The sequence below is a fragment of the Xenopus laevis genome, chromosome 3L, assembly GCF_017654675.1.
Source record: "Xenopus laevis strain J_2021 chromosome 3L, Xenopus_laevis_v10.1, whole genome shotgun sequence".
NCBI lineage: Eukaryota > Metazoa > Chordata > Amphibia > Anura > Pipidae > Xenopus > Xenopus laevis.
Genome location: NC_054375.1, coordinates 94,699,777 through 94,720,167, shown reverse-complemented (window position 1 = coordinate 94,720,167; position 20,391 = coordinate 94,699,777). Strand labels below are relative to the sequence as shown.

Genomic DNA, 20,391 nt, shown 5'->3' with positions numbered 1-20,391 from the left:
GCCAGCGCCTGGTGTGATATTCACTTGTAGAACTAGAAAATTTGCTTTTTTAATTTTTTTTTAAACATTATAAATCATTTTTTCGAAATTAATCTAATCTGATTAACTATACATTACGCCCTGTTTTCAGGACAATAGTGTCCCTTTATGTGTCCCCCAATTTTGATCATGAAGAGCAGAACTATTGTTTTAATTATTAAAGTATAATGCAGTCTGGCTCCATATTTCATGTAAACGTTAGACGCCCACCTGTTCTAACCAAGTAAATACAAATTGAATTGTATCCAAACAAATCTTTTCTAGTAAAATGTTTCTGTAGTTAATTGACATTTGTCTAAGGCAACAGAAGATATATGATAACTCTTTAGATAAAAGGAGAAATGTAACTTCATTATATCAACAGGCAACATTTATCACATAACTGGAAAACTGACCCAAAACTGGCATACTATGGTTTATTCCATAAATGTGCGTACATATGTAAATACATTTAGGACATTAGTGTCTCTAATGTATATAGAATCATGGTGTATTTATTATTGGTTCATTACCACAAGCTTTAGGCAGTTGTATCATTTACTGAGACAATGTACAGTTACACACACAGTCACACACAATCTTTTTAAGCTTTATTTTTCCTTACAGGCAAATTTCACCTAAAGATATCCAGCAAGTATTGTGCAGGTTTGTCCACAATGTCCGCTTATAACTGTCATAGTCAATGTGGGAGTGGTAGGAAAGTATGGAGCATTAGTGATCTGTACCCATTTGGAGCCATTGGGTGGTCTAACCATAGGCAATTACACTACTCTTGATGAAATACAGTCCATACAGTTGTTTTTATATTTTGTGGTCTTTTCGAATAAGTTGGTTTAGCCACAGGAGTATTTTATTGTTATTAATTTGACATTATACTATACTAATAGGCATATTTATAAAGCTTGTGTAAAGGACACTTTTTTTACACCGCTTCAGAGCTTGTGGAAGCTGTGGACAAAAATTATTAGTAAAAAGTGGTGTAAAAAGTCATATATAATAATTTTTAAGCATGTATATTTTGATTTACTCCAGGGAGAGCAAAGAAGAAAATCTTGATTATACACAAATTTGTTTAGCAGACCTTAGGTATACTGTGTATACTAAAGATATCCTGGGTTATCACATGAAAAATCATGGACGAGATTCAATTCGAGGAGAACATTTTTTTCTCCTAATTCACTTCCAGTTTTTTTTTACCATAGATTGCAATTGAATTTCCATCTGAATTGAATTGCATCTAAAATTAAATCTCGTCCGTGATAAACCTTTTTCTCACTGAATTGAATCCGGCCCATAATTGGGTGTCTAATTGTGCATGTTTGACTATCATGAGCCACATACTATTGCCAATGGGAAAGTGGTGCAGAAGGATTAGCAGACAAATTTCTCAACAGAAAACAAATAGCAAGGGAATAAAGGACAAACACAGATTTATTATTGAAGCACACATTTATTGCAATCCACACTATGGGGCAGATTCACTAAAGGGCGAAGTGGCTAACGCTAGTGACTTTTTGCCAGTGTTGCCACCTGCAGGGACATCACCAATTCACTAACAGGCGCAGGCGCCAATTCACTAGTGAACTAGACTGTCGCTAGCATTCATTCGCAGTCTATCTCCAGGCGACTTTTCACTCTGGCGAACATTCGTTACTCCACAAATTCACTAAAGTGCGGATTTTACTGAACATTACCTCTTTCACCAGACCTGACTTCGCCACCTCAGTGCCGAAAATGAGACTTTTCCTTTTTTTAAGCGGTATTGGTTGCAAAAGTCCTAACTTACTTTTTTGGGTAACCGGAGTTCTCCACTACATATGGAACATTCATTTTACAGTGAGCTTGTGTTTAGGGCATTATATTAACTCTCTTGTCTTTATTAAGGTTCCCTGGACATTTGTAAGAAAAAGTGGTTACTTCAGCATTTGCATCAACATTTATTATAAAGACCTCCATACAACTTTAAATTACCCGCTGTATGCAAATTGACTAAGCACGAATTTTCGCCATGCACAAATGAACGCTAGCTCATCTTCAATATAAAATGCTCGCACTGTCAAAGAAACGCTAGCGAAAAGTCGCCAGTGTTCAGCACCCAGGGCGCAACTTTGCATATTAGTAAATTACCTTAGTGGTAGTGAATTTGCGCCTTGCAAAGTGGTGCGATGTGCGCGAATCGGTCGCTGGCTACAATTCCCCCTTAAGTGAATCCCTATATGTTCAGGCATCACAGCCCCCTTTTTAAGTGTAGTGTTGTCCTTTAGTCCCTCACTATTTGTTTCTGTTGGAGTATTTGTTGCCAAAGATGGTATTATATTTTGGACCCTGTAGTACAGAAGAGGTTCCCAACAGCTGCTAGTAGAACAAACTTTACTTTACAAAACATGGCTGAACTGCTAACAAGTTGAGAGGAAGGAACAGATAGACAGGCAGATACTAGGGAGAACAATTACCAGCAGGACAGGATGATCAGTTTTATACGTAACATCGACATTTACTCATCTTACATTAACAGTCAGTACTTCAAGGAGCATCTGCTTTTAGTGTATGACTCTATTGTGAAAGAAACCCCAAATGTATGTCACCTGAAATCTTCATGTCTTTCTTCAGTTTCTCTTCACGCCTCCATTTTGCTCTTCTGTTTGAAAACCAAATCTAGCAGAATTTTAAAAAAGGTCATATTATTTATTGATGTACCATGTGCAGAATTCTTGAGTGCAAAAGACATTTTACAGACATTTGTGCTGCCCAGGCTGTTAAATAAAAAGTATAACAATGTAAATAACCAGTGTGCAAATAGATTCATTAGAAATCTGAGTAACAATGGTGGATAGATTAACATTAACATAAAATTATTATTGCAGCTTCATCCTGGCCTACAACAGTACCTGAGGATATCCTAGTGGTCTCTCCTAGTTGTTGCAGAATTAAGATCTGTTGAACAGTTCGGCTGGTAAACATGACAGTATGCTTGACAGTGGCAGTAGTAGTTTGTTTCCCTATTCTTTTATAGGGCTCCACCTTAATAAAACTGAATGTTTCTTTGTCCTGGCTTCAGATGCTGTGAGTGTCTATATACAGACTGCTTGGTGTAGCAGAAGGCGGGTTATATAAGTAGGGGCAGATCTGGAAATGTAATAGACTACATTCCTAAAGGAGACATATAGGATAAATGAAAAAACCCTCATTTTGTAATACATGGTGCTAAAAACTATTATCTTTAAAAATAGCCCCTTTATTGGAGCTCCCTATAGATGTTCTCTGGTCCCTGTCTGTGTTTCAAATGAGGGGTGGGCGTGTCCTAATGGTCCCTGCCAGAAGCACAGTAGGAGGGGGACAGCCAATCACAGCCCTGCAAGTTTCAGTTCCCTATCAGGTCCTGCTAGTTGCTGATCGGTTCCTGTCCTGCCGTGCAATGAGCTGAGAGCCAACGGCTCCCCTGCACAGCCTGGGAATTCAGGGAGCAGGAAGTGGAAGAGAAGGGAGGGATTATTAGGGTTTTTGCAGAAATATTCAATAAATCAGCCTGAAACACTACTTTTTTAAGCACAATTCTTCTTTATCTAAATGTGTTTAATGCACTGGTACATTCTTATTTTTTACACAATATGTCTCCTTTAATGTACTGCTTGTTCAGTGGTCAGCATGACAGAATGACAGTATCAGGGACACTGGCAAGCTGTATGGCAAATATACAGGCCAGTGCCAACATAGGCGAAATAGATATTTCACCTTGTTGATTAGAACCTCTTATCCTGATCAACATATTGTGCCAATTTGTATGAAAAATGGCTGAACCTGCTAAGTAAATCAGCCAGTGTGTGGCAGTTTTAAAGGCAAAGGCACACATGGTGTCTTGGTGCCAGGGAAAATGGAAAAATAAAGAAAAAATAATTTTCTCATATTAATCCTATTTATATAGAATAATGGAGCATATAGTAAAGATAATTATCAGCCAAGAACCTATACCTCCACTTGTACACATCTGCCATGACTGCACCCACGGGTGAGGCAATTTATGATAAAAAAAACCATAGTCACACATTCCCACATATACCCTTGCTCTATTATGATTATAGTATGCCTTTAAGTAAACATTTTTGACACCAGAGGAGAGTGTAACTTTGAGCGTAAATGCAGATCAGATAAATTGGGCTTGATGCTTAAAAAGTTAAAACTTAAAACTGGCACACAATTGTTTCCATATTATTGAATACTGATTGTTTGCCACATTTTTACTTTAAAGGCACCCAAGGGCCCATGCTGAGGGGGAGCTTTTGGAGTGGCTTTATGGGGCTGTCCTTGAGTGCCTGCTGTTTTTGCAAGACAAACATATCTTTATTTTATCTATTTTTTTTTTCCAAAGCTGAATAGAACCTTATATAAAAAGAAGTGGGGGTGGACTGAACTGGTCCTTCTGTAAATCTGATCTCCAGTAGTCCAGGCAGCACTGCATGTGGACATTTAAATGCACACTATCCTAATTATATAAGTACCTAAGCCTGGTTACAACTCATCTATAGAACTCATATTACTTACACAGATGTATTTGACTAAAGCTGGCTACCTGCACAGTAATATGAATAGAGCCTGGATGCTGGAACTGTACTGGTGCAATTCCTCCACAACAGTTTTGTGGCTGCACAAAGTGGTCCACAGATGTAATTAATGGAGGATATTATATTCAATAGACAACTAATAGACAGAACAGTATACATTATTAGATGTATGTGCCTCACCTCTTTAAACAGTACCCTTCAGAGCTATTTGTCAAAAGCACTAGTTCACTAGAACTAAAAATATAATAGATTACTCAGTATTATCCCGATCTGGGGATAATTTAAGTTTATAAGCCCCAGGTTGTAATTCTTTTCTAGTATATTAGACCCAGGCAGTGTTGGTTTTCCCATTTCCAGTTAAAGCCTCCCAAGAGCAAGTACTGTATGTCCTACATTTCTTTTAGCATGGTTTTAATATGGGGAACCATCAGCTTGTCTCAATGGTCTCTTGGCTTGCAGAATTACATTTGACGTCTCCTCTTTGTGGCTTCTATATAGTACACTTAAATTCCCTTGTACATAACAATTACTGGAATATGCAATTTTATGGGGCCTGCTGATATTAAGTTTTAATTTACACTCACTGGCTACCATTTCCAGCCAATGCACATTACAGATCCCCTTATCAAACTCTTTTTTTAAAAGATATAAAAGTAATTATTGTAGACTTGTTTCCAGGATGTAGACCTACAAGGGATTTTTCTGGCTCAAGTCTACTCAAGAGCTCCACAGGCTTTCTTGTCCCACTACATGTAAACCGTTAAACGGCACTGCTGGAGAAGAGAAGGTTGGCTGCCGGTCTCAGTGTACTTTCTTTGCAACCTGCTATGCTGCCACTTTGCCATGCAATGCAATTTCCCAAGCACACTAACTCTTCAACCCTTTAGTATTCTAATGCAGTTTGCAGGTTAGCCTTTTTTTTATTGTATACATTTTTTCGGGGATTTTTGAATTATTCTGCAGTTCTAATTTAAAATGCTGTCTGGTTGCTAGGGCCTATTTACTCTAGTGGTTTGTTAATTAAAATGGAAGATGACAAGGGGTATAAGATACAAGGGGTGAACTTTATGCCATGGTGATGAATAATGTGCTATTCAGAATCCGCTATAGAGCGTTTGCAGTTGTTCTATTGGAGGTGGTACTGTGTCTTAATTTACAAAGCATTTATGTGTTTCCTGCATGAAAGAAGGCCATATTACATATACTGTATAGGTGGTCTCTGGTCTGTTGTTTTTCTAGCCTGCCACTCCACCAGGATGATGAAGGTCATGACCAATGGTCATTTTATACAAGTAGCATACCTCCCAACTGTCCCGTTTTGGCCCTCTTTCTATTTTTTGGGAGGTATGAAGTTGCTGCTCCTATATCAGGATCCTCTTCATTAAATGTAAAAAACATTCTGTACAAATAGATCACTCAGTGTTGGAGTTATATTTTAATACTAGCAAATTCCTAAAGATCCTTTACTTTGGAAACATAATTTGTCATTTGTCATTTGCGTATAAGTTACAGCACATATTCTCCAAAAATGTTCTTCATAGCTAAAAGGAGGATTGGGTAATATTTTTATGTAAACTGTTTTAATATGTTGGATGCTGGGGCATAAAAGTTCCATTTTGAGTTCTTATCCAGTACAATTTATCACTGCTAAGAATTGTATCTCAGAGGCTAAACTAAACATTGAAGCAAAACAGCAATTTTACTAAACTTAATTTCAGTATTCCTTTTAGGGCATTGTCACTCTAGAAGTTGGCATGAATATTTATGAATCTAAAACCATGCATCCTTAATAGAGTGTAACTAATATCTGTGTTTCTTTACAGAGCTTTTGCATAAAGATGAATTTATGAGTGAATCATTACCACAATTACATTCAATGTCCTCCTTTCAGGACAGACGAGTAAGAGTCATCTGAAACACTTGTTTGTGAATCTGTCTGCAAATGTTTTTCCAGCAAAGCTGGCTGAGACCTAAATCTGCTATACTGGCCATGAACCAGCGAGAGAGTGACTGACATACGGTTGAAGGATTGCACAAGAAGTGACTTTCTGGGGGCCTGCAGCATCTAAGCACCTAACTGAAAGAAAGTCATATTCATTGGTTAATAACTGAATTATGAAGCAGTGTTTGCAAGTTTAAAAACAAAAGGATACTTATAGAAATGACAAACACTGTAATGTATGTACTGTACATTACAATTGTAATTTTGGATGCAATGCTTTGAATGGGTAAGTGTCGCCTATAACAACCACCTTTGGCTTTGGGAGAAGCCCTCCGCCCTCCAGGTCTTAGCATGAGAGGACCAGGGAGATCTAGGCAGGCAAGAGAACCAAAGTTGTAACTGGAACAGAGAACAAGAAGGGTGGCTGGGAAGCAGGCCTGGTCAATACAAATCAGGAGCAGCAGTACAGATTCAGGAAACAAGAGAATAGTCGAGGTCATGGGCCGAGTCTCAACACACCAATTTCGCAGTACAAAGCAGGATCCAAAGCGTAGTCAATACACAAGCAATGGTCAGGACAGGCAGCGGACTAGACAAGGTCAGGGACAAGCAAGGTCAAGAACAGATTAGTAAAACTTTAAAATCACACCCAGGAACGAATTAGACCTTACGCTGGGCAACAAACCTTAGGTAAAGAGCCCTTTAAATATTCAATCTTTTCGCCAACTGATGACGTCAGATTCGGCGCTTCCGAATAAAGCCGAAAATAGCTGAGCGGCGCAAACCTACAAAAGACAGGCAGGCGTCCACGTCGCACCCCCACTAGACCACCAGGCTAGTCCCTTACAGTAAGATCCGGAAACCCGTTGTCCAGAAAACTCTGAATGACTGAAAGGCCGTCTCCCATAGACTCCATTTTATCCAAATAGTCTAAATTTTGAAAAATTTCTTTTTTCTCTTTAATAATAAAACAGCAGCTTGTATTTAATCCAAGCTAATATATAATTAAACCAAACTGGAAGCTAAACCAGCCAATTTTATTTAATGTTTACATGACTTCTAGTAGACTTAAGGTATGAAGATCCAAATTACAGAGATCTGTTATCTGGAATACCTCAAGTCCCGAGCATTCTGGATAACAGGTCCCATACCTGTAGTATTATAATGAATCACTTAAACTCGTGGGGGCCTATTTATCAACAGTCTCGTTTTCATGGTTTTTGAAACCGCAGCCAAACTCACAAACTAAAAAACTGCAAATTTCATGAGATTTGCTAAAAACTCTGAATAAAAAAAGTACAAACAGCAAATTACACTGAACTTTGCACTAAAAAAATTTTAATACCTCAAAAACCTAGTAAAATTTGTGGGGCAAATTCACTAAGATCCGAAGTTGCGCCAGCTTAACCACACTTCGGCAGGCGTACTTTCGCCAGCGCTACACAAATTCACTAAAATACGAAGTTGTGCTCAGGGAGGGGAATGGTAGCGAAGTTGCACTAGCGTTAATTCGTCAAGCAAAGCGAAGTTACGCTAGCGATGCCTAATTTTCATACGGCGCCAAGTTAAAGTACAATGAACATACATGTAGCAGCAAATACATTACACTACACAAGCCTCATAAAATAAAATAGTTGTTATTTTGCCCTATACATGTGCCCACTGTATAGTTTAGGTGCCATATGTAGGAAATGTAGGGGGGAAGGAGGGTACCCTGAAAAAAATTTACGATCTTTTTCAGCCTATCACCCTTAAAAAAAGGAAAAGACTCCAGCGTTTTTTTGGGACTTAGAAAAAATTTGCACTTCGCCTGGTCTGAGGTGGCGACGGCAAGTATGGCGCAAGAGGTAACGTTCAGTAAAATGCGCAAGTTAGTGAATTAGCGTAGTTACGTCACTTCGCCATAGCACAACTTCGCCTTGCTAGAGTAGGTCCACTTCGCTAGTGAATTTAAGCCAGCGCCAGTTAGTAAATCGGGCGAAGTAACGAAATGACGTCACGCTGGCAAATTTACGCTAGCGTTAGGTGCTTCGCGCTTTAGTGAATTTGCCCTTGTGTGTGCCAGAGGCTCTCTATTAGTTCTATTAGTTAATTGCTGTCCTAGATTGTCCCAGTCATAGATCAGTTATCTGCATCTCCCAAACATATTTCATATGTAGACTCTTACGAATTAATTAATTCTGTGATGGTTATTCATCAGGAGGTGGGATTTGATGCACATTTAATACAGGTGAGTTTCGTGTGGATTATCACCTGACAAAGGTGCTTACTTCTGAAATGTTGTGGGACATTTAATTTGAGTTTGAGTTACGGTACCTTTCTTTTTAGATTGTCATGGAACCAGTGCTGGATGGGGACATGCTAATGCCCAGCCTCACAAGTTAGCTCCACATATAGGGGGTTATTTATCAAAGGTCGAGTTGTGTTTTTCCTGAAAATTCGAGTTTTTGACGGTAGTTTTCAGTAAACTACTTTTGAGTTTTAAAAAAACTTGAATTTTTGATTTGACTTATCTCTACAGATATACCATGACCTGGATGAATGAGAATCTTCACAAACAAATTTGAGTGATAGCTTGAATCCGAAAATACTCCAGCTAAAACCTGTCGAGGTCATGTAGAAGTCAATGGCAGAGGTCCCTTGAACCATTTGAAGATGTTTGTAGCCTTAATGATGTTCATTTATTTCTGTGGGTTTCACTGGAAAACTCGATAAATTCAAGTATTCTGGTTTTTCACCCCAGTAACACTGATTTGAATTTTTACATTCAAGTTTTTTGATAAATAAGAAAACATTCAAGGTGTGTACAAAAAGTACATTTCCTTAACCAGGCAATAAGTACAGGTTCCATCTTTGCGTAACTTGGCGCCATGTTTGTCTCCCTTACAGGTCCATCACAAAGGCTCAATATGGGGTATAAGGCAAAAGTAGAGATTTATCCATAATTATTTAGATATTGTAATAGAATCACTGCAGAAAATGGACAATGAGCATATTAACCCCAGACACACTATAACAACCACGGCAGAAATGGACAATTAGCACATTAACCACAAACACGCCACTAAGATAACCACAGAAAGGAATTATTAGCACATTGATCACAGATGGCAAACAATGGATAATGGACAATACATTAACCACACATATCCTAGAAAAATCACTGAAGAACATGGATATGTTGAAAGCATTATCTCATCCACAATCACACAAGCAGAATACCACCAAATTTTATTCTCTCTCAGTGCTCCCATGCTGCTTGTCTTATTCTGCCTCCCTCTGCTTAGCTGAAATGCCCGCAAAAATAATTAAAGATGACCACCAGGATTCAGGTCCACCACGATTTTTCCCCAGGATTTTTGGGGCAGTCTGACCCTGTTATACAATAAAGTACTACTTTAGCAGTACTATAATGGGGACTTTGTAATTACTAATGAAGCCGTCTCATTCTTACCAAAGTCTTCCTTATTAATGATAATTACATTGCATACACATTACAACTCTTACCTTAATTTATACCTCTCATTCAGAGGTTCGAAATACTCACTCTTATGGTGATCTCAGAAAGAGCTGTGTCTGCTGCCAGTTTCTCCCTTCTGGCAATATCTGGATACTGAACTTGCATGAATTCTGCAATACAGTTAAGAAATAAACCAAAGGAAAAGTGTCTTACTTTCATATCCATTGAACAGTAATATCACGTATCTAGTATAAGTAATTCTAGAGCAACTGGACTTTCTATGTAATCATTGAAGACGTTTCACTACTCATCCGAGCAGCTTCTTCAGGTCAGTTGACTGGTGATGAGTAGTGAAACATCTGCAACGATTACTCAGAAAGTCCAGTTGCTCTAGAATTACTTATACTAGACATACCAATATTATGCTTACCCATTTTAAAACAACATTTCAAGTCAACTGAAAATATTTGATTTAAATTAATACATTTGTCTTAAGCAAAGAGTGGTTTCACAATTTAACCGAAATGCAGTGTTTTTACCCATAATTGTTTGTGGGTGCAGTTCCTTCTTGAATATCTGATCGTGACATTTGCCTGATGTCCAAATTGGTGTTGAAAGTGTAGCTATAAAATAATAATGGACGCTTGGCACGCCATCAAAATATTTTAACAACTGGGTGCTTTCTGTAAAGGGGGCTAGTCCCCATAATCATATTGTCAACAAATAAAAGGAACAGGTCACTCCAGTGAAAGAGGTTTGAAACATTTGTTTGAAAACATTTGCATTTTTTGTGCAAGTGCCTCTGACAACAACCTTGTGGCCAAACGCATCGAATTATGTCCTTTTTGATATTTAGTAAAAGATTTTGCTCTAACTTTTCACTGGAGGGCCCTGTTAACCAATAAGCAAATCATGTCTTAAAGTGTCTAGCACATGCCATGAAAACATAGAATGAGACAGAATCTTGCACCTTTCTCCAAGATCTCTGATTGAGCTGTAGAGAATACAGTTCTGTTGCGTTGCTGGCAGTTTGGAGGGGAGACATCTACTTTTCCTAATTTTGGTGGTATGTTTAAATTACTGCTTGCAATATGTAGATCTGACGAATCCAAAGTACCTGCAATGAATATATATAACAAAAAAAGGCTTAACTGTAAATATATACAAGGAGTATTTATAGGAAGACATCAATGCTTGCTGACTGATACACTGTCAATTTTTTTACAGACATTTTACATTTTTAAAAGTATGCCTACTCCATGGCAAAGAAAAAGAAAATATTGTGCATTTCATTTACCACGGAAAGACCATAACATCATAAAATAGCTCAGAGGTCAGATTCCATTTGTGCAGAAAAACTTTATTCACTTCCAGATTTCTATAGCTTCTGTTGTCCTATTGAAATAGTTATTTCCCCTACTGGCCGAGGGGAGCTAATTATTGCAATAGAGAAATAGAAGCTATGGAAAGGGGACAGAGATGTTTATAATATCAATTAATGACAGAGCTATACCAATTAATGACAATATTAATTTAGCACAAGCTAATTAACTGCAGGGTGAGTTCAATAGTTCATTGAACAGGAGCTCCTTTTTGGAAAAAATCCCCCCCATTGTGGGGGGGGGGTCTTTCTAAGAAAGCACCATTCTTCCATCTTACTTCTAATTCTTTGGGATCCCTTGCACAGGCTTGGGATTTTGCAATTCACAAACAACTTAAAAGTCGTTGACAATTTTTGACAATTGATGTATATTGGAAAGAAGCATTGAGTTAAGTTTCCTTTATTATGCAAAATGTTATATTTGGGTTTAAACCAATTTAAAGGGTATTTCCTCTAATGGGGCTGTCCTGGAAAGCACTGTCAAAACTCCACACGTCATTAGCCTAAAACAGAGAAATATAAAAACCAAACAAAAAAAACCCAATCCGCATACCTGGGTTTGATTGCTCAGGTGTGTTTGGAAAATGAAGATCCATTGGTAGAGACCTCAGGACACGATTGATAGATGACACCTAAGAAAACACACCCAATGTTTTTATTACAAAGTTTATTGATCTTCAAATACAGTGTTTCAAGATGATGAAAACTAAGCATGAACTTGGGCAAATGCATGAAACTGGTAACATTCATCTGCAGTCATGCCAGTTTCAGTTTGACCCCCACAGCTTTTTCTGCATCATAGTTTTCACCAAGATCAATTTAGAATTGTAATTCTCTGCAGCAGAAGATTATTTATGGTAAGCTGTAGATTAGTTATTAATAGTTCATTTCAATTTCATTGTACCTATAAAGGATAGGCTGATATTGTTTTTCTCATAAATGCTTCTTGCCAATTGATAGTACTGTCCTATTTATTCTTGTGTGTCTTATGTAACAATTTACCTGGCTATGCTGCTCCTATTGTCCCTTATTATAGTCCCTTGTCATATTAAATTGTTAGTATTAAAAAACCCTTGCATTTTCATTTACAATATTTCTTGCAAACATGCTGCCTAAAATATTTCTCTGGCCAGAGACAACTAGTTTTGTCTCCAACTGGCAATTGTGATGAAACAATGAAGACATTGCTGCTGCAATATGATACTTGCTGTCCAAGCATTCAATCATGGGTAAATGTTATATGTACATAAATAATCTCATTATGCATAAAGACAAAATGGGAATTTTTTTACAGAATATTTAAAGACAAAAAATACCATTTCCTGTTCTGTTAGACATTGTGTTTTTAGTAGTGTTTTGAGGGGCAGACCATGCAACCATGGTGGGATCCCAAGAAAATAGGGGTTTCAAAAGGGGGGTCCTGATGACCGGCAATTTTAAGTGAGACTCGCACGTGTCCTGTGATTTTACACCAGGGCATTTTTACCAGCTATTTACTGCCAAAGAGGGGCCTGACAAAAAATTTTTCAGGGGTGCATGGGTCCCCAAAGCAATGCCCCTGATTTTATGAAGTTCATCTTACTATTGATGTATTGAAGGTTACATTGTACATATTTGTGTACTTTTATTTTCCATTTAATTGGCAACATGGGACCCTTTTATTTCTATAAAGAACACTTGTAACATAGTAGAAAGGAGTTCTATAAAAATGTAGAGCAATGTATATGCCTTAACTGCAATATAATTTTTCCTTCTTCACATTGAATCCAGTTGATTCCAGTGACATTTTGCAATAAAAGAAGGCTACATATCTACATATAAATACATAGGGACAGATTTATCAAAGTGTGAAATCAGAGCTCACCCCAGAAAAACTTCATTTTCTATTAATTCCTATGGAATTTTAAGAACTGTATTTATCAATGGGTGAAAGAGTTCAATGTTTGATAAATACACTTCTAAAAATCCAATATGCATGGAGAATTGGTGAGTTTTTCAGTGCTGAGCTCTAATCTCACATTTGATAAATCTGCACCTTAATATTTAAATCAGTTCAGGTTAAAAATGTTGAAAAAAACAATGATCCCAAGTTAACCACTATCTTTTAATACAGAGGTAAAACAAATTAAACTGTATCTGAGAGTTTTCTATAAAAGTCAACTCACACTTGGAATTTTATCTTCAGGGCAAATCTCTTCGGACAGGAGCTTTTCCCTGATCTCCCAAGCAAACAGCGACGGATACTCCCACTTCAGCTGAGCGATTTTCATTACTACCTTTGGGGTGGCCAGTCGGGGTTTGCTTCCACCAATTGCCTTTGGTTCCACAAAGCCAGTTTGGTAATAACGACCCAGAATTTTGCTGACACATCCATTGGATACCTGCAGAACATTAAAAGAAATAATGCCAAAACCCCCTACTGGTATTTTTATCTTCTAAACTTGCACAGCCCCCTTGCTCCCTCTCCAACAAATCGTTTATTAATGAAATCACTTAATAACAAGAATACTTTGTTATACTTCAGTATGGCCCTATCACTGCATCCATTCATTCACTTTTACAGTGTCTGGTATTTGGGATTAATTTTCTAAACTGAGTTAACCTAAGAGAATTATTTTCTCCAAATTGTCAGTTTGACATGTGATTATCGCCATTATTTGAATTTCTCTGCATGTGTGTTCATACATGTGTTAACATTTTAATAAGTCCTCAAAGAAATGTCACTGCAAGGTCACTTATAATTAGAGGGAATCACTAAACAAAAGGGGGGAAAAAATCTTTGAAAAAATGACCCCCTCCACCAGCGCTATTCCAACCTATTCTGGGACTTAAGCACTGTAGACAGTGATATTCTAAGACTATTTGCAGTTAATCATATTTTTTATGTGGTTTTTGAATTATTTAGCTTTTTAGTTGATTATTTCTGCAATTTGGAATTGCTAGGGTCAAATTTACTCTAGCAACCAGGCAGTGATTTGAATGAGAGACTGGATAATTAGTAGGAGAGGACCTGTATAGAAAATAAGTAATAAAAAGTAGCAAACAATATAACTGTAACTACACAGAGCAATCGTTTTATGGCAGTTAAGGTCAGTGAAAGGTGGAAAAAGGCAGAAGAAGGCAATATTTCAGAAATGATAACCAATGAAGTCCATTTGAAAGGTTAATAAGAACAGGACATTTTAAAACCTACTAAAAGTTATCTTGGTGAGTTATCTAGGTGAACTATACCTTAAAGCAGTGATCCCCAACCAGTAGCTCATGAGCAACATGTTGCTCTCCAACCCCTTGGATGTTGCTCTCAGGGTCCTCAAAGCAGGTGCTTATTTTTGAATCCCAAGCTTGAAAGCAAGTTTTAATTGAATAAAAACTAAGTATAGTGCCAAGTAGAGCCAAGTAGGCTGCCAGTCCTCATAGGGGCTACCAAATAGCCAATCACAGCCCTTATTTGGCATCCCATGGGACTTTTTCATGTTTGTGTTGCTCCCCAACTGTTTTTACATTTGAATGTGGCTCACTGGTAAAAAAAAGTTGGGGACCCCTGCCTTAAAGTCTAAAGACTTATAGACAAAATTTACAAAAATAGCAGTAGAAATGCAAGTATATCAAAGGTGCCATTAATATTGGTGTAACCAGCTCACCTGTAACATCCTGGAAATCTCACATGCCCGAACACCACTAGATGCCAGTTCTATTATCTTCTTACGCTTACACGTGGGAAGCGGACGACCATTTACAAACACCCCTCCCAGTTGATTGACACTGGTAACACCTTAGAAAAAGACATGCTCGTTATTGTGTCTATTAATCAACATATTTCCAACATGTTCATATTAACTTGATATCTGTTGTCTGTCTCACAAACTTTCCCTCTAATTCTGTACCACAAGAGCAGTAAATGTTGACATTAATCAGTAGCGTAGTAAATGTCCCATTTCCCTGTATTACTGTAAGGGCTATTTTCCATTCTGAATTTAATATTTCCTGTTTTCATCCAATATCTAGGATACATTGTGTAGATATAAGGTACAAGTGTCTTGGAATTATTATATTGGCAAAAAATGATCTACTATAATCTTATTCAATGGCCAGAGATAGGTATCCCGTTTACCCTCAGTTCTGCTGTTGAAATTAGCCACATTTTCTCATGTCGGGCTGTAAGATATTTTTTTTTAAAGCATCTTGTTTCTATACAGGCACACAGGGACCACCACCCTAGCACTGATGCCCTAGGCACATTTCTCGGGTGCCTATACAGATTTGCAAATGGCTGGCATTGATTTTCTAGTAGATACAAGCCTCAGCTTAGCTAGCCTCTTTTCTTAAATAAAGTGCTTCTTCCCACTTTAGATGAATTTACTTTCAAACTCGCTTCTCTAAACAGGTTCCATGTTCAGGGTGACAAGCAGGGACCTCTTGAGAATGTTTAAATGTAACTTCCCTAGTGGTCCCCAGTTTTCATCACCACCAGTGACTACCATAGGCATATTATCTACCCTTTTGAACTAGAAATGATCACAGACAAAAAAGGGCATTGATAGCTATGACTCTTCATAAAATCACTGAGGCAATCAAAAGGCAAGAGGTGTCGTAGCCCTTCTTGTAAATCAAACCCCAATCCCCCAATGTTTGTGGTAAGCCATCATGTTGATTTACATGTAAAAGAGTAAATTAAGCAATGTATTTGCTAAAGATGTTGCCTTTAAAAAGGTTTATTCATCAGGGCTGGAACTAGGGGTAGGCACAAAAGGAATTTGCCTAGGGTGCAATGGTGGATGAGATGCTGAGCATGTACCTCTTCTGGCTGTCTTGCCCTACTTTTGGTCTGTTTCAAAGTGCAGGATTTAGTGCACATGCCCACACAGAGTTGATTAGCAGCCAGTTGCAGGGATAGAGGCATGCCTTGGGCAACGTCAGAACCAGTACTGTTCTTTAGCACTAATAGTAGCCATACAATGTTTATAACCCCTTAGTTGGTATTATCACACTTCTAAATTATTTTCAGGTTGCGACGTGTCACCGAATACAGCAAGACATAGAGAGAGAGATAGAATAGAAAATAGGCAAATAATCAAAATCAAAAGATCAGTTGCACATAGCCTTAGAACATCAATTGCTAAACCATACTATGTTATTATGTATTAATTAAGGAAATATACAAGTCTAATGCTTTCCTAGCTCCCATTGAAAGTAATTTGTTTTTAATATTAACTTGTTATTTTATTCATTGAGCTTCAATTTAAATATATACAGTGTACTTTTTGAAGTTGAAATTCACTTTAGATGAAATAAAGAATCTGCAATTGTTGTTCCCCAGGGCCTATTTTGACTAAGAAAGTTATTTCAGTTGTTAGCAAGAGTGCAGTTGTCTCTATCAGATATATTACTGGATTAGCCTGGATTTCCCTGATATTGATGCCAAAACAAGTTACTGTATTTAAGCATCCTTGTTCTCCCTATCTGTGTGCTATCAATTACATTTAAAAAAAAAGTCCTTGCCACTGCAAAAAAACAGAATGGGGTGTCAAAGTAAAATAAAAAATAGAGGTTTAACTGTGAATGTAATATATGGACAGATAACACTGAACTGAATGTTCTGCCATTAATATTTCTATGACTGATTCTCTTTTTTGGAGTGTATAACCATAGTTGTGAAACTTCATCCTGATTGGTGAGTTTCTGTGAAGGCTTTATTGTCAAAGCAGTAAATTCTCTGTGGCCTTAGCATCTACTCATATGAACACAGTTCCTGTCAGATAAATTATTCCAAGGTTTTGCTTTTTTTAAATGAAGACTCATATAGAAACAACTTTCAAAAAGAAAGTAAATAAATAAGTAAAATTATGTTTACAGAAGTCCTTCAAGAATATTTCAGAAATAAAATCACTTCACTGAAAAGACCTTTTATAAGTTAAGTAAAAAGATAGATTATATATAAGAGAATATATTTGAGATCACACAGTGCCGTTTTTGCCTTGTGCATTCCTTTTGTACTAAAGTAACAGTTTTCAGATACAAACTTCAAGGGGAGCAAGCAAGCAAAATAAAACTTTTAACTTACAGATAAAATCTGGATCTTCAAACTTATTCTTATTGAGGAAGCCCAACAAACTCATGCTCATGATAACAACAAAATAAAGAGTGCAGTTTATGCCCCAGGTTATTATTTTGTAGCTTAAGCATGCCATGTTAACAAGTAACATCAAGAGCTACCCTGTAACTAAAATACTGTATCAAAAATGTAAGCAGAGGCTATTCTGGCCCCTCCGCATCCTGAGACCACTTGCTGTAGCCCCCCTGTCCCGTGCACTCCCATTTTTGCACCGGAAGGGGTCGAGGGGGGGTCCACAAAGGAGAAGGGTCCAGGGGTGCCAGGACACTAGCACAGAGAGTATCATTGCACAAAAATCGGAAATTCGGCTCTTAAAGTTACTAGGAGTGGCATTTTTTGCAACTAGTGGGGCGCTGCCGCCGAAGGCGAGTTTCTCAGCATTGGAGCAGCACCCCTGGGTGCTGATCCAAAAGATAAATGGATACAGGTGCAGGGTGGGACAGCACTCCCGGAGTGCTGTCCCACCCTGCACCTGTATATATATATATATATATATATATAGATAGATATGTATATATATATCTATATATCTATCTATATATATATATATGTATATATATATATATATAGATATATATATAGATATATATATAGATATATATATACTGTATGTATAAACTTCATTCAGCCAGCACTCACATCAAAAAGTACAAATTATGCCTGGATGCAGTATCAAAATGAATTGCTAAACTGTTGAAATGGAACCGCACTTTCGGGTCTTATACAAAATCAAACATATTTATTTAAAAAACAGACTAGCAATCTAGCTTTTCTCAATGTTACAGAAAGGCTAAATTTCTAGCTGACACGTTCATTTATGTGTTCTTAATTAAAGAGTTCGGTTAAATTTCAACAGTTTTATATACTGTATATGTACAGTATATATATATATATATATATATATATATATATATATATATATATATATATATATATATATATTTGTAGAAAGTGGAGGCACTTATGGGTCTAAATATTGATGAATTTATTACGTTTTTCACATGTTCCCCCACATCAACGCATTTGACTGCTTTCGAACCATCGTCAGGTTCGAAAGGAACAGAAACGCGATGATGTGGGGGAACATGCGAAAAACTTAATAACTTCATCAATATATAGACCCGTGAGTGCCTCCATTCACTACAAATATTGAGATACGTTTTGGGAGATGCACCAGGGACTCAGCTGGATTTTGGGTCAGTGCCGATACTCAATGTGACTCTATGTGTAAATATTTATATATATATATATATATATATATATATATATATATATATATATATATATATATAGTATCAGCTATAGTCAGGTGATCCCACTGGTGTCTAATAAAAGGGCAAGTTTGGGAGTTTTACTTTGAAAGCAGTACGTTTCAGGTTAAAATTTGTCCCTTTGTAAAATGTATAATTAAGCAATAGAATTCTTAATGAATCAGATAAAAATTGAGCGTAGGACTGGCCAGATATGGGATGACTTTGACGTAGTTGGCCATCTTAAATATATTGCAATACATGGACAACCAATCCCTGTTTTGTTTAAAGGGTAAGGCATTTTTCAGTAGCAGTATGCACAAAATGTCTCTGTCTTAAATATATTGATAATGGGTTGAGTGCAGAGGACTCTTGTATTTGTCTATATGTATTTTGTGGTCACAGCCTCATTGCACCCCCGCCTATTGGTTTTAAAAATTTGTGGTGAGCACAACTTTTCCTACAGGTGAGTATAATAAATCTCAAAAAAAGTTTTTTTCCCCTCCAAAGACTTGAGTTTTTGCCCGGAAAACCTAATCCAGAAAAAAATCTAGGTTTAGTAAATAACCCATGACTTAAAGGAAGATGAATCATGTGCATGGGGATCCAGTATTGTGGGTTTTTTACATTATATTTGGACCCATGTGCCTGAAGCATTATTTATCCCTTTCAATATAATGTGAATTGAACCACTGTAGACTTAGTTTCAAGCTTTTGTTTCCATATGATATAATCACAACACGTATGGTGATAAATAAACATTTGTATTCCATAGATCTGAATGTATGGTCAACAGTCAATGCTCACACTATATACCACTGTATTCTAAATATCTTATCTGCATTCTGATGAGTGTTGCTTAGAAATGCAATTTTATAATAAAAAATGTGTGTAAATAAAAAAATGTAAACACTATGCAATGCTCCTTGTTAAGCTGGCAAGAGATACTTCCCATTCATGGATGGCCAGTCATGGGGCAATTCAGACCCAAAACCTTATGATCCTGTTGGAAACATACAAAGTATCTTACATACAAAAACCATTACAGTATCTGTCCATCAGAACCACTGCACAGAGCAGCCTGTGTATTGCCACTGTAAGCAGTGTGCCTTTGTTCATAAATTTTAAGGCCAGCACAACCAACAAATGATGGCGTGCACAAAAGGTTGTATGTGTAAAACATTTCATTTAACATTTACTCTGAGCTACCCACCTCTATGCACACACAGGAAGAGAATTCACTCTACTTTAAAACTGTGCACAATAGATCATTTATGGAACACAGGAAGCCTAAGATTCCAAGATAATGAGAAAATACACACAAAAAAACTATTTGTTTAAAGTCTATATATTTCTATAGAAGTTTTGGAGAGATACTAGTTTCAGCAATATCAAAAGTCTTTCCCAAGGTCATACCCTGATCACTCAAACAATTACAGCATTGTTTTTTTCCGCTGTGCTAGAAGCTCTTCTGCTGACTACTCTGCTTGTTTTCACCGGTAGCACCATCACACATCACCCATGAAAACATTCAAATATGTATAAAATAATGCAGTGAAAGCTGTTTCCAACCAAGGTTTACCCAATTTTTAATGTATAAATATGATGTTTACACCTTTATTCATCTGCAATATATTATTCTATATAG

At 37.1% G+C, this 20,391-nt stretch overlaps 1 protein-coding gene across 1 annotated transcript; it reads right to left on the bottom strand.

Annotated features, from left to right (window-relative positions):
* Positions 1-961: 961 nt before the first annotated feature.
* LOC108710280 (paired box protein Pax-4) lies at positions 962-15,196 on the bottom strand. Its single transcript, XM_041585576.1, is given in 7 exon segments — positions 962-987; positions 2,625-2,694; positions 10,088-10,170; positions 10,971-11,117; positions 11,935-12,013; positions 13,547-13,762; positions 15,023-15,196. Coding segments are annotated over 7 exon segments (795 nt in total).
* Between the last annotated feature and the right edge of the window lie 5,195 nt (positions 15,197-20,391).